The 26,087-nt window shown below is 39.8% G+C and overlaps 1 protein-coding gene across 8 annotated transcripts in view; it reads right to left on the reverse strand.

Annotated features, from left to right (window-relative positions):
* CACNA1A (calcium voltage-gated channel subunit alpha1 A) overlaps positions 1-26,087 on the reverse strand; it is a 446,503-nt gene that overhangs the window by 115,822 nt on the left and 304,594 nt on the right. For all 8 annotated transcript variants that reach the window (XM_089532659.1, XM_089532648.1, XM_089532678.1 and 5 more), the window contains 2 exons: positions 22,735-22,794; positions 11,492-11,598 (listed from right to left, as the gene is read on the reverse strand). In XM_089532659.1, coding sequence (XP_089388785.1) covers positions 11,492-11,598; positions 22,735-22,794 — 167 coding nt within the window. The remainder of the gene's footprint in view (positions 1-11,491; positions 11,599-22,734; positions 22,795-26,087) is intronic.

Consider the following 26,087-nt stretch of genomic DNA (forward strand, 5'->3'; position numbering starts at 1 on the left):
TTTTTTGTCTTCCACAATCCCTTCAAGGTCTGGCATAAAAGATCCACATTACTAAATTTCTAAGCTTTGCGTTTCCTAAATAAAATGTTTTGCCCTGAAACTGTTCTGTTTTATCTGCCACATCTATCTGTTCCAAATGTCAGTCCCCTGTACCCACTCTACCAGACTCTTTACTTCCCTTTATAGGCTTTCAATTTCATCTACCCCTTTATCTGTTCAGGTGCTCTTTCAGTATCTCTCCATTCACCTGAACAGCTATTATCCTTCTGAGAAAAGCTTTAATCCATGGGCACTGAAAGGTTTAGTACCCTCTTGTTACCAGGGAGACAGCACGTTCAGTCCCATGGCCTGTGCTCCACATATTAGAAAAGAGGCTGGTGATGCTTTCAGTGAATAGTTTTGCTTCACAGTCTCCCTGATTCTTTAACTGCCTCTTGTTACCAGTAGAACCACTGAATAGAAACAGATGGTGTTGTGATGTGTAGTTGTATTTCAGTGTTAAATATGTCTCTTTCCCAGATGCTCTAAGCACCTGAAAAAGAGCAATAAAGCATTCAAAAGAAGTACTCAAATTAGTTCCAATTTCTTTCCAAATCCCAGAATTCGCTAATAATACAATCCTCATTGGCACCACCACCAGTGTGGTGTAGTACACTGTCTGTCCTCCTCCACTGCTCAGCATTGCTGTCTTAAAATCTCCAAAGACAGTACGATTATCTCACAACTCCACAGTGTGGTGAAATGTAACTACATCATGTGTCTCAAGATCACAACTTCCCCAATGTGTTTGTTATATATTCTGAATTGTGCATTTGTGTGCACCGTGCCTGTACTGCAGCCACTCACTCAAAAACATTAGGTTGCGAGTTCAATACCAGTAAAAGGGCTCAAGCTCAACTCAGGCTTGCATCCTTCCAAGGTCGCTAAAATGAGTACCCAAACTGTTGGGGGCAATTATCTTACAGTTGTAAACCGCTTAGACACTGTTAGTTCAGCTTGAAGCGGTATATAAATGAAAATGAAAAAATGAAGCTGTGTATGGTTATATCAACATGAAAAAGAAGGACTGGTGTGTGCATGCATGCATGTCTGTGCATGCCTATGAGAGTTTTTCAACAGAATCTCTTATATAGGAAAAACAGCAAAGGAAAGAGCTATGTATACCCTGAAACAATGATCCTAAATATATGATGTTACATTTGCTTCAAGAATCCAAACCACAGGGACAGCAATTATGTTAACACAATTTTTGGACTGCACACTAGTTTTGTTTTGTTTTGCAGATAACTTACACAGTAGTATCTGAATAGGAAAAGTACAGGAAGCTAAATTCAAGAACCTGCAAGTGAAAGATCATTTGAAGAAGAAAGTAGATTTACAGAATAATTCAATTTTTGAGGTATAATAAAGCTGATATATTGTCAAAGATATTTTTGTTATATGCTTAAAGAATGACACTTACCAGTACTATTCAAATTTATCAAACTGACAGGCAACTGGAAACACTGAAAAACATCACTCAGACCACACCAAAAATGGCTGGTAATTCATCATGGCTGTGAATGTGGCTCCATGATCCTCCAAGCCTCCATTTGTAAATCTTCTTTTCCAGAAACTAGAAAAGCTGGAAATGGATCCCTATTAAGCCTCATGGCCCTCCTTACTTTGCAGGAAGGGGGGGGGGAGGAGTAATCTCACACTTTTTGTGGTATTGAACACCTCAAGAAAAAATACCATGCAGAGTGGCTGCATAGCCCCAGAAATGGATTACACAACCTGCTGTGATGGTGTGCTACCAGAAGAGTAACGGACAGGCAACTAGAAACACTGAAAAACATCACATAGGAATTCCTGCTTGAGACTGTAGCATGTCCAAATGCAGAGAGAGTATCTGAATGTTTCTCATGTAAAAAGTCCCTTGCATGTGGGAAGCTAGCCCATTAGGAATAATGATTTTAGATCAGTGTTGATGCATGGACATTTTCTGACATGGGAGAGATTAATTCTGAAGTGGTCCAGCCCTTAGGAGACTATACCACTTTGAACATTTGCACTGGCTCTTATTCTCTGTCCAGCCTGCTACTCTACAGAACCTTCTCCCCAGCACTGACCTCTAAGGGGAACATCCATTTCTCCCCTCTATTCACAAGGCACATGCTGAGAGCTCCATGCATGCTAACAAGAAAACATAAGATATATGTATCCACTCCAATTGCTTCAACCCCATTTATTTCCTCTTGAAGTCAATTTTATGTCTAGCTTTGAGAAATATAAAACAACTTCCCTCATCTTCCTCGAGCATGAGCTTTGCAGCAATGTTGTAAATGAGATACCAACTAGAATCTCACTATCAAAACAAGTACAAAACCATGATGTAAGAAAGAACAGCATGCTAGCAACATTGGGCTCATTCCTACTCAATATAAGAATGAGCCTTGAACAAGGTGCTATTTTTCCTTCTTTCATATACAATTTCAGATCTGAGTTGTCAGCAAATTCCCATTTGCCTGTTTGTGCACTTGACTATAAACCAGGATCACAAGGGAGGGACTTAAATCTAACCAGAACAGACCAACTAAGCCAGCTGAATTATCTAAGTGTCAATTTACAACTCAGCATTTCATCCAAAAGGTCTACTCTACTTGAGACTGACAATGAGATTCAGGCCAGAATGTGTACAGAGAACTAGAACACCTTCAAGTGTTTCCTTGCTATCCTCTTAAAGTTTAACAGGTTCTCATGTTACAACAACCAACTCTAACTCCAAAGCAATCATATTGGATTGTCTAAACATAATAGTGAGACCAGCATGATGTAGTGGTTTGAGAATTGGACCACAGTTCTAGAGACCAGGGTTCGAATCACTGCTCAGACCTGGAAACACACACACTCTCATCTTCAGAGGAAGGCAAAGGCAAACCCCCTCTGAAATATTGCTACGAAAACCCTGTGATAAATTCACCTTAGGATCACCATAAGTCTGAACAACCTGAAGACACCACAAGAATAACAGCAGACATAATAGTATTTCCAAAGCCATCATAGCATTGATGGTTAACAACACTGGAAATGTCTTTGAGGAGCAAAATTGTTTTCTTGAACATCACTCATGTTCTCAATTTGGAGGGCAACCCAAACAAGGAAGTGTTTTCTGTATGATAGATAGTGGTATTACTTTCATGCCCTCTGTGGAATGCTAGGGCATATGCTTATAGTGAGCTAAATTTCCAAGCAATATAGCTTGTGTATCATTTCAGTTTTCTGAGAAATAGAATATACTGTATTGTGGGGATAGCATAAGAAATGCCTTAGCAATATCGCTGTACAAAATCTGTTAGGACTACTGACTTGCTACTTAACTTAAATTACTAGGGAGCATTAATTGACGCTTTTGGTTTGACAGGTAAACAAAGCTTGCACAATCAAGGTGGCAAAATCTGTTCTCAGTGTCATCCCTGGACAGGTGGTTTTCAGACATCTGACTGTGCAGATATTCAATCACAACAGAACCGCTCAGTGAAGAGCCTGTGATTATGATCCTCCCAAAGGCCAGTCTGGTTGATGATTTTGTATTGCAACAAGCAGGAAGATGTAAATCCCATGCCAGCAATCCCAATCCCTTTAGCAGTCTTTTTAGTCCTGACACCCTACAAATTGCACATTTCCAGCATCGTATTTAGCAGTGGTGGAAACAGAGAGATAAACATTCGGGGGGGGGGGGGATTGTGTGTGTGTTTGGCTTGCAGAACAGAAGGGAACAATATATTTCCAAAATTATGGGGATGCCCTACTTGATATCACATCTTAGTTCACTTTGTTCTGCCAACAATGGATCTTGGCCCTGATAGATGAGCCACCACTGCTCTCCAATGCCCACTTCAGTAGAATAAAACATGGGGGAAGATGGGGGTGGGGGTAGGGAAGCCTCTCACAAACAAATTCCCACTGCTGCTTCTGCCTAGTATGAGGGATTGTACCAGGCTTTGGGGAAATTCCTCTATGTCAAACATAGCTGCCAAAGACAGCCAGGCATTACTAAAGTCCCACAAGGCATGGTTTCCCCACCAATACCAATAACTTTTCCAGCCACTGCCTTAATGCTGGGTTTCAAGGCTGAAGTCAATCAAACAGGCTGCCTGCTGGACCATCATGGCTAATGAACAGAGTACCATCCTGAATTCAGGTACTCTATACTGCTAGTAAACTGATTACTCCCCCCCGCCCCCCAGAATGTAATCCTGATAGAGAAGACACAGATCCCAATTCAGAGTGAGATACAACAGAACTAATGGAATGCCTGATGTCTGGAGAGATAGAAAGAGCTCCAAGATGTCTTCCCTTCCAGTTACATTGGCCATTCAAAGCGATGTAAAAGTGAAATCACGCAGGTAAACAGAATGCATACTAAAGAGTGAAAAAGAGAAAAAGGAGAAGGAGAAGGAGAAAGAGAAGAGAGAGAGACGGACAGACAGAAAGACTTTACCGTGAGCTGTTCCTGTTGTGAAGTGGCAGTGAAAGGAAGAGACAAGGAAAGTGAGTAACAATCAGAAAGAGAACACACAACATAAACCCCAATGAACCCAAACCCAGGCTCTGCCTGGGGGAACCTTTGTACCACATTTGCTGCTGTGCCTGCATCAAGCAGGACATTCTTATTCAACTGCTGCCTTGAAACAGAGGGAGGTTATGGGTTATACATTTGTTTCACTGGAGATACTTAAGATGAGCAGGAGGAGAGCTCAATTGTTGAGAAAAATCCTCCACACCAACTCAGCAGGCGAGAGTTATAGTTACTGAACACAGTAGAAGCTTCTGGCATCACCGAACAATGTCTTTGCATCTCTTACACTAAACATGGACAAACCTGCATGTTATTCCTCATCCTAACATTCCCCCTAAAAAAACCCTGTGAAATGCATCAGCTAGATAATTTTGCAAAGGGCTTATTCATCTCTTATTTCGAATTTATTAATGTCATTGTGACTGTAACTTGTTATTGTTTTCAGCATTGATTTTGATTTATGCAACTCTTACTCTTCAACACTTTTTTATCTACCACTTATCACCTTTATTTGCTTGCTTGAATTTGTGGATACCTAATTTACAATGAAATTAGGCACATGAAGGCAATGTTTTAAAACCAGACAATTCCATTCTTTTTAGCTCCAAAGCAAAGTCTGATGATGAGGTGATAATATACAAGAAACCAACTGAAAGAATAAGGAGATTATTGCATTGGCTAAAAATCTAACTGCTCCCCAATGGGATATAGTAGGGTTGCGGGTAGGTATTATTGCTTGTAATTTGCTGCCAGTTCCATCGGGCAATTGCAACCCAGCCTCATCCCAGGCCTCAGAACCCTTGGGAGGCCATTTTTCCAAGATGGTATGCTCCCATTTTGGAAAAGCGGCCTTTGAAGCACGCCTGGGACCCAGGATACAGCTGGGTTGTAATCGCCTGGTGCAATCAATGGGAAATTATGAGTGATAATACCCGGTAGCAACCCGCAACCTGACTATTGGGAAGCAGTCGGGTTTTTAGTCAATGTGACCCCTAAACTTACTTCCTAAGGAATAATTCTAACTGAACTCATTGTGAATGGTTTCCAAACAGAAATGCACAGAATCATGCTGTAAGCCTCACTGCACGATGAAGGGAGAAATCCAATAGGATGTTAAAGTTTAGGACTTTACACAGAATGTAGCTGTTTTTGATCCCTATCCATACATTGGTGTAAATAATACTCTTTCATGTAGCTCTACTAATTTACTTTATCCAGGTGATTTTCCTTTTGTCCAAACACAGATTTCTGTGGTGGTGAGGTGAGACCATGCTTTCACCACCAGAACCATTGTGGATCCTTTGGACAAGCAAAGCAAGCTGAGGTACAGCAATGGCTTCTACTCCTCAGGGATGGATGCAATCTCCAGTCTAAAAGAGAGGAGTTCCCAGCCCAGAATCTAACTGCTGAGACACTGGTATGACTATTATTGATGTAAGAGTATGAAGTAACATGGCATGGTATATACTACAGTCAAGTGATAGCAATGGCTTAACAACAACAACAATAACAACAACAACAGGATATAAATCCTTCTACAGTTAACTGAAGTTGGCATGACTGGTTGAAAAAGAAGTTTCTAGGCACTGATGAATAACAATGAGAGACAAGAGAGGAACAAATAAGATTGCCAATGATCTACCGTGCAGGAAAATGGAGAGATAAGGAAAGGTGCAGTAGCAGGTGGGAGGTTTAATGAAAGTGAAAAGTACTTGAGAAACTTCATCGCCAGTAATATCTTTGTAAGGTTGTCTGCGTGAATTTTCAAAATACAAGCTACTGTCTGAAATTAACAGTATTCTATCATTCTTCCACAGCTGCAGTTCTCTGAGGCTTATCAAAGAAAATGAGATCAGGTTCTATTTGCATGTTGCTTCCCACTCCAAACTCCACATTCTTGATCATTGTGGCAAATAATCATCATCTGCAACTATATAGCTGTGGAAGATAACCATTATCAGCAGCTATACTCATTTATGGCTGCTGAAGTAGAGGCACTGCTCCACTCAGACTTTGAAAGCTGAGAGTTTAAGCTGTGCTGGTGTGGTGTGTTTATGTACTGTATGTACTTACTTGCTGAATCTCTGAAAGAAAAGCACATCTGTTGCAGGCTGGACTTACAGTTTACACTTTTCAATTGTGTAAGTACCAGGAATATCTTCTATTATGCAAGGATGTACATACATCTTAGTCACAACACTACTGAAGTTTACCTTTACATTATTATGGCACTGGTTCATACATATCTGCTCACAAAAATTCTGTGGGTGCATACAGATATATGATTCTTAGCACATGCAAAAGAGATTGTGCAGCTATTTAACCTTTTCCTCCTTAACAAATTGTTTATAGAAAGAAAAAAGGTGGAAGAGGCAGTTATAAATATAGAACACATAAAAGTTGTTGTTTAGGACACAGTCACTTGGACTTGTTGACCTCTCCTCTAAAATTCTGTGTGTAAGGAATGGCAACCTCAATATAAAAGGCCTCTCTGGAAGCACTAGGAACTGACCCTTGATTCTTTCCCCTTAATGGCATTTCTATCCAGGCCATTCAAGAAATACTGTATACTGAAACGAGTCTAGATTCACTTGAAATAATTACTGATGGAAAAATCACTTAGTTTTATGAAGGAGTCACAAAACACCAAATTTGGAGTCTTTGCTCTTTCTTGGCTATTTGCAAAACCAAAACAGTTGCATGACCAAGGTTTGGAAAAGTTAATTTTTTTGGCTACAACTCCAAGAATCACCTAGTCAAAATGGCCACTGGCTGTGGTGGCTGAGTGATTATGGGAGTTGTAGCCCTAAAAGTAACTTTCTCAGGTCCTGCTATTGACTCTCCAGTGTGAAATAATAGATGGTTTATTAGGCCAAGTAAAAATAATATCTGCTTCTGAAGCTGAGCATTGTGACCTTCAACCATAACCGAATGTTTGAAATGCTGCCTCTGTAATCACAGTACCCTGCCAATGGCCTCAGGGCTGAACAGAACGACAAAGTAACATGTTACAGTAGCCATCTGGAGTAGGAAAAGAAACTGAAATACTTCCAAATTAAATCTCACCTGAGGAAGACTGGTGACAGAAACCCTTAATTCCAAGCACACAAGTGCTATCAGGAAGTAGACAGTTCTGGGAAGTCCATAAGCACTTTTGCAGTTCCATGCAAAGCCCCTTCCCCATTACAGAAGAAAGTTGCTAATGTGTGGAAGAGCCAGGAAATGGGGTGTAAAACATGCAGGCAGGGGAGGGAAGTAGTATGAATATCACAGGGGAAAGGCTGACCACAGCAATCCAAAAATATCCAGCTGGTTGTGTCATCAACTACTTTCCTTATAGTTTGTAGACAGAAAAACATGATATGGATGTGTATAATAAGTGAGTAAGAGTAAGAGCTGATGCTAAATGTGTCCTGTATATCATGACAAGTGCCCCCTCTTTAGAAGAGCTCCCTAATTTTGCATATCACTGGGACAAAGGTATTTCACAGGAATAAGGACATATACAACTTCATCTCTTTAAACAGATAGAAATCAAAATGTTGCTGCAACTGCTTTTGTTTCTCTTGCTCTCCCTTGCCATCTCCTAGGAGATTACCGCACTAGGGTAAAAGCGTTCCCCAATGCGTTCTCACGGGTGCGAGCCTGGAGCGTGATGAGAACCAGAACGCTAGTTTACCGCACGGCGGAATGCCGCCGTTGCCGCCGGGCGTTCCAAATGTGTTCCCAATGTGTTCCGGGGACGCCATTTCTGGGAACGGCCGTTCCCAGAAATGGCGTCCCTGGAACACATTTGGAACACATTTGGAACACATTTGGAACACATTTGGAACGCCCGGCGGCGACGGCGGCGTTCCGCCATGCGGTAAACTAGCGTTCTGGTTCTCATCACGCTCCAGGCTCGCACCCGTGAGAACGCATTGGGGAACGCTTTTACCCTAGTGTGGTAATCTCCCTAAACTGACAGAACTTTAAATTGAAGGTACTTTGGGCAAGAGAGGTTATCTTTTCCACATTCACTTCTCATTAAAGTGTTATGTGCACTGATAATATCAGATAAACAGCAACAACAACCATCTAATAGTTTCTTCTGGTCCAAACCCCTTTAACTCCTTTGGACCAGTTTCTTCTGGTCCAAACTCCTTTAACCTATTTGTACAAAGGAACTGGCTGTCAATCTGTCTTGCCAGAATTACAGTAGCTATTGGGGGAAATGGTTCTCATCTGGTCCAAGGCACACTTAAACCATCATGGTAGAAACCATGCTTTGTGCACAACCTGCTGCAACCTACCCTGCAGGAAAAGGATGGATGTAAGTGTGGGGATCCTCACAAGTAGAATGTCCCTATTTTTCTTTGATTTCATTATTTCATATGGTAACACAGGAAACCTGGTGCTGGGGTCTGATCAGACACACTTTATGGAACTGTTATGCAGAGAAGACAATGGGCTTTATGAACTGCTTAAATAAGAAAATAAGCCAAATATTTTCTTTTTCTTCCTTTTCAACCATCTTATGCCTGCGGACCACATTTTCTTTCAAAGATTTCAACCCACTAGAATTCCACACTTCCATCAAAGCTAGAAAGCAAATAAAATCCAAGACTCCTGCACTCTACTCTGAGATAACGTTCCTACTTGTATCTACATCAGCACCCTTTTCCTTTTATTTCAGTTTTTACCTCATTGTCACAGGGATTTTTCATTTTCATTTTATCTTATGTTATTAGTGTTTAGTTTAGCTTATATATTATGCTGAATTTGACTAATTATAGCTATATATGCTTCACCCAAACACACTAATAATTTTTCAGAGAATCCTAAGAAAAGGGAGAGAAAATCTTAAGACATTTCTGTGGGATCATGATGTAGCTGTGTTGTGCAAGGCTGGAAATAATTCTACCCCCATTCCCAGTAGCAGAGAATATTAGCAATATGGGCTGTGAGTAAATTTGTGAAAAAATAATGTTAAAATAAAACTGAGGGAGTGCTAAGAATCTGGAAGGGGGAAAGAGCACTGTTGGGATGAGGGATATTGTATTGTGGGATACAATATTGTACTGTGAGATACTTATATAAATTAATCCCAGGATGTCTAGTCAGTCTTCAATATTTAAAACTCCTGTTAGCAGTCAGCAGCTTAATCAATAGAACATTTTAAAAACTGAATGATAGGTGTATGGATTTACACCATTTGACCTACATGACATATGGGGCAGTTTGGGCCTGAGTATTTTTGAAGAATAAAGGATACTATCTGCTTATCTGCTGTGGACAGAGAATATTAAAGTGAGCAAGAAGAGTTGGGGCCATCTCTGCGAAAATAAAGTCATCTCTACACACCACATATTATGAAGGAGAAACTGAAGATCAGCTAGAAGGCTCTTTAGCTAGTTGGCTGAAAACCAAAATCTAGATTAAAACACATATTGTTTATCTTCACCTTTGCTGTCTTCATAAAATAGGACAGAATGATGTACTTTTTCAGAGCTTGTATTGGGTCTATTTTTTCATATTCATTATAAATGCATCTGGATAACTAAAGAAATATTCACTTTAGATTATATTTCCACCTGGACTGATGGGCTTTGTTTAAGACTCAGGAGTGCAGGTCTATTAGAACTGAGTCAAAGTTCTGCAAAAGATAAGTCAGGCTATAAAGTTGGGGAGGGGAGGTTTTTTGAATGTTTGGAGTGAGAAAGAGAGAGAAAATTATTGTGTCTTCCTGGTAGCTACTGGTTACCATTTACACAGTCACAATATTTGATAAGAAAGCATCTTAGCAGGAACATTTAGAGGTAAGAGCAACTGGGAAGATGCAGTGCCACAAAACCAGTGGTGGCAAGTTGGGGGGGGGGGGGAGAATGTGGAAATGAAACGAAAGCAAATGATGTCAACATGATATCTAGGGTTTTCCATTTTTTGCACAATTTGAGCTGAAAGTTCACTTCTGACTTAGTTTTAGCTCTTTGTTAATATTGTTTGGAATATCTGAAAGATGTCATATAGCCTGTTTTAGAGAAAAATGAATTCAAGATTTTTGCAAACAAAAACTTAAAGCAGCTTAAGAATTGGGTGAACATGTGGGCTCAAGCTACATTTTGTTTTTTGCTTTGTTTCTAACCCCACATCACATCTTTGAGTTTCCTAGTGTATGGATTACAAATGTACCAGGAAGAAACCAGGAAGCTGAGCACTAAGCAGGAACAATCAAAGACAACTCCTAGAATCCCTTATTCAGCAAGTGGGCCATATTGTCTGGGACATTTTGTGAGTTGTAGTCTGAAAGGGAGCAGATTACACCAGCTTCTTCCCCTATTTTGGGTAATGGATTACGATCAAATAAATTAATAGAGAAATTCTTTACATGTAACACTTGTAAATATAAGCTTGTTCTACACTTAATCAGCTGTTTCCATTAGTCTGTCTAGACTAGAGGCTAGTACAGCCCTATTTGCAAAGAATTTTTTCAGTCTTTTAATTAGTCAAGGCAGAATCACACACTTGTATGTTTGCTCAGGCAATACTGTGCTTCATTCTTGCTGGGGATTTGTGGCTCAGTTTCCCATAATAACCTTGAACTCAATAAGAAGCCTGTAAAGTACAAAGTACAGTCTGCCATTCCTCTAGACGGCCCTCATGGGAAGCTCCACATGCAAGAGGCATCCCAAGGCAAAGGGAGGGCGCATACATGTGGAGTGTCCATGCTCTACTACAATGACTTATGGTGGCACCAGAAGAGGGACCATGATGAAGGAAAGGACAGTGAGTAGGACCAAGTTGGCTATGTGCTAAAAACTATTAACAAGACCCATCATGCAGCAAGCTTCAACAAGAGCCTTTTCAAGTACTGTAGAAGGGAAAAGGCTTGTGTGTTCTCGAGAAAGAGGTGAAGGACAGCGAATGCTATGGCTCTCTTAAGAAACTTACGTGAAGGCAAATGCCACCAATGCTCCACTGACCACAATGAAATCCAAGATGTTCCACAGGTCCCGAAAATAAGAACCTCGATGTAGGATCAATCCTAAATCAATCATCTGCAAAAGGAACCAAAGCAAAGAGATACAGGACAATTGCGTCATTATGCCTAGTTCCTTGGTTACTATCATACTGAGATTCCCAGTCTTCTAGTATCAATGAGTTATTACTGTTTTCTACATTTTCCATTCTAATAAAGGTAGTCAAGTTTGTTGATCACTTTACAAAGCAGGCAGTGAAGAAAAAGAAAATTGACTGGTTTGTATGGAAACAAAAATGATTTGAACAGACTTCAGGTGCAAGATCTAGTGTTCATGTGTAATGCAGAAAATGACATTAAAATGATTTTCATGTCCAGTTCATATTAGAAATTGATCTAAAAGATCTTGGGAAGTATGCACTGATGTACAAGTATTTAGCATTCCAAAATATTATTACTGTTTTTCTTCTCTACACATCTATAATCTCCGCCCCCTCCGGTTTAACAGCGATGGCCCTGGAAGAGGAAACAGTTTGGCTGGACGGACATGAGACTAGTGATTTCTTTTACAGTACTCTGTGCTGTTGGAGTTATCATATCCCACACGATTCCCAGAATCCACAGTGCTATAATAGCATTCTTCATTAGTTGTACTGGCTTTTGCAGGTAAACATATTATTACAAGTCATCCATTATACCAAAAGACATTTCAAGTGCTACAGTAAATGGAGACAAGTCTCAGCATTTTCACTATGCCCTTTCTTTAATAGTTGTGAAGAGGTGAGAGTAAGCAATGACCACTTAAGAAACAGGCAGCTGGGAACCCCAAATGCAGTGTAAGAGCTGTTTTTCTCTCTGTAACTCATGAAAGAACCTTAAAAAAATAACTGAATTTCTAGGATTTTGAATTAAAACTAATTAACAGAAGCCCCCATACATCCTAATGCCATTACTTGAAAGGCACTCCCAGGCACAACATGTTTGGAAGATAGTTTTTTGTGGGGTTTTCGGGCTATGTGGCTGGTTTCTGCAAGAGTTTATTTCTCATGTTTTGCCAGCATCTGTGGCTGGCATCTTCAGAGAAGAATTGCAATAATAACTTATAAGGTGCTGTGGTGTCATCTAGTGGTCTAAGTCAAAACTACTAGCAAATACAACAAACGGTATAGTCAATGAGACGGGACCCAAGGCAAAGATCTGTATTTGGGACTGTTACCCAAATGAGAGATAACTTTCCTACCCCAATAAGACACTTAGGAGTTATGACTGAGGACATGTTGTGCCAGCATACATGAAAAAGAGCATTCATAGACATCTCATTCTGAGGACAACTGTTAGTATCACATTCTATTGATTTGTATGGCCCAGCTATCACTCCACCTCCTTAGACCTCAGCTTAATAGATCTTAGGCCTCATTCCCACTTACAAAAAAAGTGGTTTGCGATCCGAATCAATGGATCGATTTGACAGTGGAGTTTGGTTCCCACGACATTTGCCCCAATCACATTTTTACCTGTAAAATAACACACTTGTGGTTCACATTCACGAATGAATTGGTTCAAAATGGACCTGCTCCAGCCAGCCAAAGGGCAAATTTAAATCGATTCCAATCCGCATCTGGTTCACACTTGCGCAGAATCAATTTATCCAAAAAGATGCGGAAAACATCAGCATCAAAAAGACGCAGGTTAAATGGGTCTAGCACGTGCCCCCCCTCTCTGAATTGCTTCAGCAAATCAATTCAAGTGGGAACCAGGGTCATTTGGACTGGTTCAAACCAATTTGTGGTCCAGGTTAAAAAGGAGTGGGAATCAGGTCTTAGTTCTCAGGGCTCACTTGAGATTCTTTTCTACCTGATGTAGAGCAAATGGTGCTCAACCCAAAAGATAAAGTACCTATGCTTGGTCAAATTATTATGGCACCTCCCTTCCAAGTGCTTCTCTTTCCTCCAGTAAAACTACAGTAATAATAAATTAAACAATTAGTGATCTGAAATCAAAGGCTTTCATGGCCAGCATCCATAGTTTTTTTTGTGGGTTTTTTGGGCTATGTGGCCATGTTCTAGAAGAGTTTATTCCTGACATTTCACCAGCATCTGTGGCTGGCATATTCAGAAAATGCTGACCTGGAAGAGAGTGGATATATATATATATATATATATATATATATATATATATATACTGTGTGATCCTGGGTAAGTAGAAGTGATTCCCATGTTAATCTGTATATTCTTCTGTTGTTGATAGTCAGGCCTCAGGGTTGGGGGATATGCAAAAGAGGATTAGTGTCTGCCAAATGGTAGCCAAATGGCTACCAGTCCTGAAGAACACCAGAACCAGGACTCAGCAAATGCAAATGAGAAACCACTCAGAGTCAGAGGCTTTTCCAGCAGACAATGATCACCAAGTAGCAGACACTAATCCTCTTTTGCATATCCCCCAACTCTGAGGTCTGACCATCAACAACAGCACAATACATAGATTAACATGGGAAACACTTCTCCATACGCAGGATCACACAGTGAATATATACTCACTCTCTTCCAGGTCAGCATTCTCTGAAGATGCCAGCCACAGATGCTGGCGAAATGTCAGGAAGATACTCCTCTAGAACATGGCCACATAGCCTGAAAAACCCACAAAAAACAATTAGTGATCTGTTGTTCTTTTCTTGGGAAGTCTCTTCATGGGGCAAACCTGGGACATCTCCTCACTCTCCCCAATAGTAGGGCTGGCACTGCTTAAGATGAAGTATATGTAAGTATACTTCAAATAAGACAGTTCTGTGGACATAGGTGTAGCCACACTATAGAATTAACACACTGCAGTTTGACACCACTTTAACTGTCAAGACAATATCCTACAGAATCCTGGGATTTGTAGTTTTGTGAGGCACCAGAGCTCTATGACTATGGTGGCCATGTCCTGCCCCCTGGCGGGACAATCCCACTTTTGAACTGGTCAGGGGCACCCCGTCTCGGTTCGTCCCTGGACCTGGGTTTGCCCCGGGTCCACTGCAGTGGCTGGCGCCTATGGCGGTGGCTGCGCTGGCTGTTGCGTGCGGCCACTCCAGCGGGTCTTGCGCTGCGCTGTGCGCCATGTGGCGCCAACGCCAACACAGCTGCAGCCACCACCGACGCCGCTGGCACCTTCTTAGCCCTGTGCGCTCTTGCAGGGCTGCGCACAGGGCTAAGTAGGAGGAGGTTCTCCTCCTGGGGCTGGCTGGCTGGCCAATGGCTGCTGGCAGGAGGCGGGGCTGTTTGAGCTCCAGTCTGCCGCCATTGGCCGGCCAGCCTCAAGAGGAGGAGCTCCTCTATTTGGTCTCCATGTGGGCTGGGCTGGGTCCGGCGAGGAGGGAGGGAGGGAGGAGGAGGGAGGGAGGGAGGGAGGGAGGGAGGGAGGGAGGAGGAGGAGGATTTCCATTCCATTTGTACAGGTCTGCTTTGTTTTAACAATGATAGTGGTGATGATGATGATGATGATGATGATGATGATGATGATGGTGACATTGATATCAGCCAGCTTCTGAGGCACAGCCAATGTAAGTTGCTCTGATTTTTACAAACTCATGCGCAGTAAAGAAAAACCAAAGTCCCTTGACCAAGTACACACTTCTGAGAAGTATAGTTGAATCCGAGGGCAAATCCATTTCTTGTTAAACCACCTTGACATGTTCAATATGCATAGCCATGTGAACCCATGTTCAGTGTGAAACCCAAAGAGTTTGGTTATGCAATAAGCCTCTGAAATATGCAAGAGGCCATGTTAAGTAAAGCCATGTTAAATGCCCAAATGTGCTGTTGTGTGTTTTGGAATTGGGGGAGGGGTGGTGGTGTTTGGCCAGAAAGGGAAGTCCATTTCTGCCATCTGTCTAGGAATAATGCCCAAATGTCCTCCATTTTGATCATGCCTAAGAAACATGCATTTATATGAACATTTTAAAAAAATCATCAAATTTTTTCGTGTGTCCTCCATTTTAAAAAAATGTGTCCTAGGAGAAAAAATGATACTACTACAAAAAGAAATGTCAGATTTTCAATCTGATATACGCAAAGAAATTAGAGTTGATTTGAAAGAAATAAAATCTTCTGTAGAGAAAGCTACCTCAGAAATGGTAAAAATTAAAGCAAAAATTAATGTAATAGAAGAGAAACAGAATGAGCAGGAGAAGAAATTGGAAGAGTTTAATATTAAACAGGACATTCAATTGGATGAAAATTTACAATGGGAGTATAAATTAAGAGAGAAATCTTTGAAAATAAGGGGTTTACCCAAAATAGAAAATGATGATCTATATGAGTCTCTGATGCCCAAGTTGGCTGAATATTTAGATTTTGATATACAAATTTTTTGTTTGAGTGTGGAAAAGGCCTTTAGACTAAATTCGCAAATAGCGAGACAAAAGAAGCTCCCTCGAGACATTGTAATAAGTTTTTGAATAAATGAATACGTGATTTACTAATTAGAAAACATAATGAATCCCCCTTTAAAAATCAAGCTGATCTACAGATTTTTAAAGATATTCCAGCAAAAATCTTAAGAAGGAGGAAGGATGATTATTTTTTGACTTTATTTTTAAGACAGGCAAATATACCATATAGATGGTTGATACCGGAAGGACTTATACTTTGGTATAAAAAAAAGAAATATGAAATTAAAACAATTGTTGAGGCAAAGAAAGTGTTTTAATTTATATCTAAGGATCATAAAAAAGAACAAACACGACAGAGTAAACAAAATAAAGAGGATGAGCAAAACATCAAAAAATATTACTTCCACAATCCAAGACAGAAAAAGCTAACATTAGAACAGGAGATTTCAGGGACGAAAAAAAAGAAAGAGGAGGATGGAGAGAGAATTAAAAACTTGCAATCTAGTGTTACATTTAGAGAACTTGAGATAACTCCTAGAAAAGATGCAACTCAAATCTTGAGAGAAGATGAAAAAGAAGGGAAAAAAGACAATAAAAATGACAAAAAACCCGAGGAAGAGTATTCACCGGGAAAGAATACTCATGAAGATATTGATTTAGAAGAAAATATGATAATCCTGAATGAATAACAGCTTATAAAGGTCATCTCATGGAATGTCAAAGGTATTAATAGATGTATAAAAAGGAAAAAATATTTCATTATTTAGAAGGTTTGAAAAAGGATGTGGTATGTTTACAAGAAACACATATTAAGAAAGGAGAGACTAACTTTGTGGTAAACCCTAAATTGGGACAACATTTTATTTCAGCAGCAGACAGAAGGAAAAAAGTGTCGTAATGTACCTTAAACCTAGTTTAGAAGTGGTGGAAGTATTAAATGATAAAAATGGACATTATTTAGGTGTTATGATAAATATCCAAGCACAAAAAACCTTAATTCTGGGAATATATGCACCAAATGAGAGAAAAGATAAATTTTATCAAAACCTCATGAACAAAATTAAAGCAATAACCTTTGATGCAGCTATACTTTTAGGAGATTGGAATGGGGTAATTAATCCCCAACAAGATAGACTTGCTAATAAGGTAATCAAACCCAAACAGGGAAAACTACCAAAATCTTTTTTTGATTTGATGGATTTTTGTAGCGTGTCAGATGTATGGAGATTAAGAAACCCCTCAGGTAGGGAGTTTACTTTTTTTTCTAAACCACATAATTTGTGGGCTAGACTTGATTTTTTTCTAATTTCAACATCTCTCTGCTCAAAGGTGAAAGTAATAGATATGCTCCCCAATGTCATGTCAGACCATAATCCTGTTATTATGGAACTATGGCTTGGTAATAGAAATTATAATTGGAGACTGAATGAAACCCTGTTAAATGATGAAAAAACCATTGTGGAAGTAAAGAAAGAAATAAAAGATTACTTTAAAGAAAACTTAAATGATGAGGTTGAAACCCATGTAGTTTGGGATGCAATGAAACCTGTTATAAGAGGTTTTTATATAAAAAAAGGTGCAGAAAGGAAAAAGGAAAAGAACAAAAATTTGGCAGACTTACAACAACAACTGAAATATAAAAATAAACAATTGCAAAATAAGGGACAGGATAAGAACATAGAGAAGGATATTATAATGATACAAAATCAGATTTCTTTATTATTGGTCGATCAGTTAAATAAGAAAATGAAATATACGAAACAAAGGTACTTTGAGTCTGCTGATAAGCCGGGTAAACTTCTAGCTTACAGATTGAGAAAGCAAATGCAAAAGAAACAAATTTTAAAAATAAATCATAATGGGAATGTATATAGCAAACAAAGTGAGATAAAACAGATTTTTGTTAACTACTATACTTACTTGTTTAAGGGAAGCCATGTCAAAGAAAAAGCAATCCTAAACTATTTGAAAGGGGAAAATATTCCTCAAATTTTCAAAGAACAAAGGGAGGCATTAAATAGAGAAATAACACTTCAAGAAAACAGAGATGCAATACATCAAAGCAAGCGTGGCAAAGCCACGGGACCTGACAGGTTCCCAGCTGAATTTTACAAAAGGTTTTTGGAAGAGTTGATTTACTTGTTGCAAATGACATTAAATAATATGTTGGTGGGACAAATTCCTGAATCATGGTCAGATTCTAACACAACTTTAATTCCTAAAGAGGAAAAAGACATCTCGAACCCTAAAAATTATCAACCAATAGCTCTGCTTAATGCAGATTACAAAATTTTCGCGTCCATATTAGCAACCAGGTTGAAAAAGATCCTCAAGGTATGGGTAAATCAGGATCAAAGAGGGTTCTTACCTGGAAGAAAAATGAAAGATAATATAAGGCACTTATTAAATATTATTGAATATCATGGGAAGAGAAAGAATAGGAAATTAGCCTTAGTCTTTTTGGATTTTGAAAAGGCCTTTGACCGAGTAAATTGGTCTTTTTTGAAGGAAACTATTAAAAGAATGGGACTTGGTAATAAATTTTGTGGTTGGATAGATCAAATATATAAAGAACAGCGAACGAGTTTGATAATTAAAGGAGAAAAGTCAAAAAAGATAAAAATTTATAAAGGTACTTGGCAAGGATGTCCTTTGTCCCCACTTTTATTTATACTGGTCTTGGAGGTACTTACTAATCTGATCAGAGATGATGAAAATATAGTAGGAGTTAAAATCAAAGGGAAAGAAGCTAAATTAAAAGCTTATGCTGATGATCTAATACATACCCTGTCAAACCCAATTGAGCAAATAACTAATGTGAATAGAATTTTAAATCAATTTGGAAATGTTTCGGGTTTAGTGATCAACAAAGAAAAAACGTCGATGCTTGTAATGAACTTGAGTAAGGCAGACCAAGTCCAATTAGAAACTAAATCAAATTATAAAATAAAGAATAAAATAAAGTACTTGGGAACTTGGTTAACTGAAAAAAATCTGGATTTGTATAAGAATAATTACGAAAAGACCTGGCAAAATATTAAAAATTATATGCGTAGATGGAATAATCTGGGATTATCCTGGCTTGGAAAAATTGCCACAGTAAAAATGAATATCCTCCCGAAACTCATTTTTTTGTTTCAGACTATCCCAATTATTTCAAATGAAAAATCCTTTGTACAGTGGGACAGGGAAATTAGTAAATTCATCTGGAATGGGGAAAAACCGCGTGTTAGGTTTAAGAATATGCAAGATGATGTGAGTAGAGGCAGTATGGGCCTACCAAATTTGAAAACCTACTTTTACTCGTGTTGCTTTGAGTGGCTGTTAGAATGGGTCAAACTGGAAAATGTGGAGTTGTTGAGTCTGGAAACAGCAGATCTAACATATGGGATACATGCCTATCTTTTATATAATAAATCCAAAGGGGACAGTGTTTTCCTTGATCACTGTATAAGAAAACCTCTGATTAAGGCTTGGCTGAAATATAGAACGTTATTATTTAAGAAATTGCCTTATTGGACATCAGTTAATGAGGCTTTTCATAAAAATGCTGCAATCTGCACTACTAAATGGTTGACTTATAAAGATTTGGTTATGACTGATAGGGATACCCATAAGCTTAAACTGAAATCACAAGAAGAAATGATTGCAGAGGGAGTTTCCATAAATTGGTTTTTGTATCATCAAATCAAAGAGAGATTTATGCAGGATAACAGGTTAACGGGTATTGAAATGGAGGCCCAACACTTTGACAAAATTAGTTATTCCCACAACCCAAAGAAAATATCCTTATTTTACAAATTCTTACTGAAGTATGAAATGTATGAGGAATCTGTGAAACCACCAATGATTAAATGGGCTCAAGACTTGCAGGAGCCCTTGCCCTTGGATCAGTGGGAAAAAACATGGAAAATTAGGTTGAAACATACTGTATGTGTGGAGCTCAAAGAAAATTACTGTAAAATGCAAAATCAGTGGTACTTGACTCCAGCTAAAATAGCAAAAATTTACAAAAACAGCAGTCCCTTATGTTGGAGATGTGAAAAGGCCGTGGGGTCTATTCTGCATATGTGGTGGAATTGTGATCATGCTAAAAAATACTGGATCCAAGTTCATGAGGAAATTCAAAAAAAAAATAGGTTGCCAATTTAAGTTTGAACCAAAGTGTTATTTATTGAATATGATCACAGACGATAGATTAGAAGATAAATTTGGTGTACTTTTGTTTTATATGATAGTGGCGGCTCGGATAGCTTTTGCTTCACAATGGAAAGGAAAAAGTCAGGTGACATGGGAAGATTGGTGGATGAGACTGATGACCTACTTAGAAATGGATAAGCTCACTTGTCTGATTAGGGATAAGGATTGGAATAACCGGAAAAAAATGTTGGATGCCTTTGATTAAATTCGTGGAAGCAGATAGAAATATTAACAACTTTCAATGTTAAAGTAGAACCAACGATTACAGACTACTGTATCATATCTGAAATAGTATATTCTGATATATGTTGTATTTCTCCTTTTTGTTTGTTTGTTTTGTCATGTTTTGTCTTGTTTTTTATGTGATGGTTGTTGATGTCTTTTAATCAATAAAAAAGTTAAAAAGTGTCCTACATTTGAAAATGTTGTCCTACATTTGTCCTGGTTTGGAGGTCCTGACTTATGGCAACCCTATCTATGACAGATCAGGCTGAATATCTCACCAAACTAGAAAACTCATGGTTCTGTAGGATAGGGTCATCACAATTAAAGTGGTGTTAAACTGCTTTAATTCTGCAGTGTGGCTACACTCACAGGATACATTAGGCAGGCAAAGAGCCTACAAAGAGTAATTCTCTTCATCACAGTAATCTTTTATGAAAAATATTCCCTTGATTCCTTGAGCCCAGTTTACATATTACAATGCCCCCAGGGAAATATGTTAGAAAAAGATTCCTTTGAAATTCCTGTAATCATCTAGGAAAATATCAAACACACATTGAAAATCTATCAGTATGTTTCTGCCTTTAGTGGCTGTCACATTGTTATTATAGAATATTCTAAGAATCAGGTAGCAGGAGTGTAAAAAAAGTATTTAAGATAAGTTGCTTAAATTGAAGGACCAGCTCTAGAGCCTGATATGACTGAATAAAAGGGACTGGCCTATACAGTCACTGCTGGTATTACAGTCTAGAGTGCACCATTGAAAAACAGAATGTAGAGCCAAACATATGATACAGAAAATAAGTAGTATGCAGAAGACCTTCTCTCTCCCTTCCCCCCTGCACATAAGCAAGCATAATGGGTTCCAGTCAGCACTTCTACATGTGAGTAGGGTCTCTACCGAGTTGGACGACACAGTGCAGTTCAGGAAAATGGCACCAAAAGATCATCTAAGTGGAGGCACTCAATGTTTGGCATACTATTAGTGACATGTGCGTAAACATGACTTGCATGAGCATATGTCCCTTTTTGGTTGGGCTACAGAAGTCTATTTTCAAGCCTCCCCACCAGGTAATTGTCAAGCCTTGATAGGGGCTGCTGCTGCTTCTTACCAGTGGAAAGGGGAGGAAAGGAGAAGAAGGGAGAGGTTACTCAGACCATGAAGACATAGCTGTTCTGTATTTCTGGGGGAAGAAAAAGAAAGGTGCACTTGATACATTAGCACCCCCTCATTTCTCTTCCCTCCCCCAACAAGATGAGTGCAGCTGCTATTTTATGGTCTGTGTCCTGATTTCATGCCAAATTAGAATTCAGAGTGCCTAAAGTTGAGAAGCCATAGCAACAAGTCGTATCAGATGCCAAATAGTCCACGGTCAAAAGCCATAAATTAGAAGAGAGTCTGAACAATCAGCCAAGGTAGCACAGTGAGTAAACAGTCCAAGGGTCCAAAGACACAGCTGTGTTAGTATGAGAAATCAGTATGTCAGGGGGTCTTGTAGCTCCTTTGAGACTAACTTAAAGAAAGAAGTGGTAGCATGAGCTTTTGTAGACTTGAGCCTACTTCTTCAAATGCATGAAGTGTTGAGGAATTAGGCTCATGTCTATGAATGCTCATGTTACGAGCCTCTTTCTTTCATTTAGTCTCAGGGGAGCTGCAAGATCCCATGGCAGTCCAAGGGTTGTAAATAAAGTACTCACAGTAGCCAAGTGAGGTTGAGAGGTGAATTGAAAGTTTGCTTCTGGTAACTCAACTGAAGGAAGCTCCCAGCCAGCTCAGCAATGCCCACAGTTCAGACAGCATTTCAAGAGTGTGCTACACAGCTGTGTATGCCTAGCCTTTTTTCATAGCCTTTTGCTCTGTCTGCATGAGAGGGTATTTGCCTTTCCTGTGGGTTTGGATGTCTTTCATCCAACTCTTCTTCCTGCTGTGAATCCTGTGGATCTGTAAGAGGACTTGGCTGGCTATCAAGGATCTGTTCAGATATGTTTGTTTCATCTTCTGAGGAAGACGAATTCTCAAGGAGGGAGCACAACAGTCCAAATCACCCCTCTTCATTCTCTTTCCCATCATTAAGTAGCAACAGTCCCTTCTGATGCTTGACAGCCGCTGGAGGAGGAAGGGGGGAAGCATGCAGGAAGGCAGAACTGCACAGGTAAAGCTACCCTCCAATGCAGGTCAATAGCCACAAACAGTCAGCAATTAGTAGGCAATGTTCCTTTGAAGGTTTTCAGGAGAATTTATTATTCCCACCAAATGCTGTTTTTGCTCCAAAAAAATATACAGAAATAAAATCCAGTCTAACCAGCCCTATACTGATGGTTTGAAATTGTCTGTTCTACAACCAGGTAGAGGAATCATGCAAACTAGTGATAAATTTTTCTTGAGATTATAAGCCCAAACCCAGTTCCCCAGTTACTAACCTTGACAACCATTTCAAAGGTGAACACACCTGTGAAGACATAGTCAAAGTAACGGAGAACCTATGAGGAAAAATGAAAAGAATGAGATACCTTTGAGGTTTTTTTTTTTTTTTTTTGCTGCTCCCTCAAAGCCAAGAGGACAGGAGAAAAACTAATCTAGTCAATACATTCCAACTAGAAGATTCAAAGTTACAGGTAAGAAAGGAAACTTGCTATTCTTTATCCAGAAGTACTGAAGTAATTGCTTTCTGACTATTTCTCTGTCTATTACATGGATTTGTAATTGGTTGACCGGCCAAACCCAAAGGGTGCTCAACAATGGCTCCTTTTCATCCTGGAGGGAAGTGACCAGTGGGGTCCCACAGGGCTCTGTCCTGGGCCCAGTGTTATTCAACATCTTTATCAGTGGCCTGGATGACAGAATTGGGAGCATACTTATCAAATTTGCAGATGACACCGAATTAGGAGGAGCAGCTAATACCCCAGAGGACAAGATGAAAATTCAAAATGACCTGAATAGACTAGAAAGTTGGCCCAAAGCTAACAAAATGAAATTCAACCCAGAGAAATGTAAGGTACTACACTTAGGGTGGAAAAATGAAATGCACAGATATAGGGTGGGGGACACCTGGCTGAACGAGACTATGTGTGAAAAGGATCTAGGAGTCCAAGTAGACCAAAAGTTGAATGTGAGTCAACAGTGTGATGCGGCAGCTAAAAAGGACAATGCAATTTTAGGCTGCATCAATAGAAGTAAAGTGTCTAGATCAAGGGAAGTAATAGTGCCACTCTATTATGCTTTGGTCAAGCCTCACCTGGAATGTTGTGTCCAGTTCCGGGCACCACAATTCAAAAAGGCTGTTGAGAAACTGGACCGTGTCTAAAGGAGGGTGACTAAAATGGTGAAGGGTCTGGAAACCATGCCCTATGAGGAATGACTTAGGGAGCTGGGGACGTTTAGCCCAGAGAAGAGATATGATAGCCCTGTTTAAAAATTAAAGGGATGTGATATTGAGGAGGAAGCAAGCTTGTTTTCTGCTGCTTCAGAGAACAGGACCCGGAACAATGGATGCAAGTTACAGGAAAAGAGATTCTACCTCAACATTAGGAGGATCTTCCTGACAGTAAGGGCTGTTCGACAGTGAAACACACACCCTTGGAGTGTAGTGGAGTCTCCTTCCTTGGAAGTCTTTAGGCAGAGGCTGGATGGCCAACTGTCAATGGGGATGCTTTGATTGTGATTTCCTACATGGCAGGGGGTTGGACTGGATGGCGCTTGTGGTCTCTTCCAACTCTAGGATTCTATTATTCTATTGTGGGAAGTGCTAATATATAGGGGAAAGCTTTCCAGGTTCTCAATTTTTATCAAGATTTTGAATCATCCATATTCTATTTATGCTACTGCTGTTATGGAATTTGCACTGTGAGAATGTATATATGAAAAATAGTAATGGAAACTTAAAAGTGCCTTCCATTTGTATCAGCTTTGTGCCTATGGCAGCTATAGCTAAGGTGGTCACTTCACAGTACCAAAAATGTGTAATGTGACGTTAAAATCATGTAAGTCAGGTTGCATGCATCTTTGTGCCAAACTGGTAAGTCACCATAGTTAACATGGTCTCAAGTTTCCCAAACAGTGGTTTTACCAAGAGGGCACCAACAGTGAATAATAAAATAAGGGAATTTTATTAGATAAAGAAAAGGCCGTGAGATGGCTTTGGGTAACTAAAAAGCTGGTGTCAGGCCTATGTATAATGGGTCCGAAAAACTAAATTTCAGAATGCATGGTCCAAATATAGTTTTATTTATAACAGCAAAAGGAAAATCAGCTTTCAAAAAAAGAAAAAAGAAACCCCCACCCACTCATATACACATACATGGGCTAACAATATAAAGCTGATAGTGATTTAGAGTGTTTAGCAGAGGGCAATACATTACTGGGTTCAGGCATGGAGCTTTGATCGGGGGACATGGTAAATGAGTTTGGCTCAAAATGCAGCCTAGGACCTGGGTTGGCATGAGTGTGGTGAGAAATCAAGGGAGAAATGGACAGAGTGGCTATCTGAACTCAACCGAGACTGAGTTGGAACACATGTACAGGGCAAAATCTATTCCAGGGCAATTCAGGACTTGAATTGATTTTTCAGGTTAGAGAATCAGCAAGGAGGTTGAGAATCGCCCAGCCATCCTCACAGATGTTCCTTAACAAAGGCATAGCTCTTCTGAAGGGAGATACTCTTGAATCTCTGTTTTACTTGCAAACACAGATATCACACACATAATTGTTCCCATCGTTAAGGGGTTTATGCAGATTTCAATCATTGGCAGATTCCTATGGGCTATGAACTAAGTGCTCCCATGCTGAACTTACAGGAACTCCTTGTATGGTCAAGGGCTTCCTCTGCATTGGTGTGCCCTATAGGCTCAGAGTCTTGTGATAGCCTTTTTAATATTAAGTTTAAATCAAACAGAGGGACCCTGCATAGAGGGGTGATATTTGGAAATCAGATGGGAGTGAAGCTAAAGACTTCCCTCCACTCCAGAGGTATAAATTATCACAACTGGTGTGTGTTTCAGGGGAAGTTCTAACTTTGCCCCATCCCTATGATTCTGCCTGATATTGCTGAGATATGGACAAAGCTAACTCCTCTCACCACCCCAGTGATCTGCAGATTTTCTGAGAGGTATAGGTGCCTCAGGAGTCAGACTTGCAAATCAAGCCTGTGTTGACCTTCCAGTGACCTATCCCAAAAGCAAATCATGCAAAATGCAAGATATGTAAGTGAGGAAACGCACATGCTATGGCAAGAATCTTTAACCATGGGAGGCAGTGCCTCTTTCAAAAATGTGCTAAACATATAATCTAAGTTTGACCTTCCTTTTATGCGTGTGTATTTATTTGGGTGTGCGTTTATGTGTGTTTGCATGTATCGGTTTGTATATGCATGCATGCATGCATGCTTGCTATCATTAATGTAGAATGGCTGTTTCTGGGCTGTGTGTTCAGTGTTGCTCCTCAGCTACCAGAAATTTCCCATAGCTGGACTAAAAGGCTGGGAGGGAGAATTAAAAAAAAATTAGATAAGCAAAGCTGGAAAATAGTCAAATTGGGGTTGGTACAGATGGCCCTAAAGGGGTAGCTTGACACCACCCCTTTGAGCGTTGGATCAGGGCTGCACACCGTGGCCCTGATCCACATTTTTCCAGCCCAAAAGGAAATGGCAAAATGCCACTCCTTTTTGAGGCAGAAAAAAGCCACCCTTTCCACCTCAGCAGCAGTTCTTCTTTCTTCCTGTAGCTTGCACCATCTGAACACTACACCACTAGAGCACTGCAACACTGCCCGCTGTCTG

The sequence above is a fragment of the Sceloporus occidentalis genome, unplaced genomic scaffold, assembly GCF_023333645.1.
Source record: "Sceloporus occidentalis isolate IW3139 unplaced genomic scaffold, rSceOcc1.0.p SCAF_1, whole genome shotgun sequence".
Taxonomy (NCBI): Eukaryota; Metazoa; Chordata; class Lepidosauria; order Squamata; family Phrynosomatidae; genus Sceloporus; species Sceloporus occidentalis.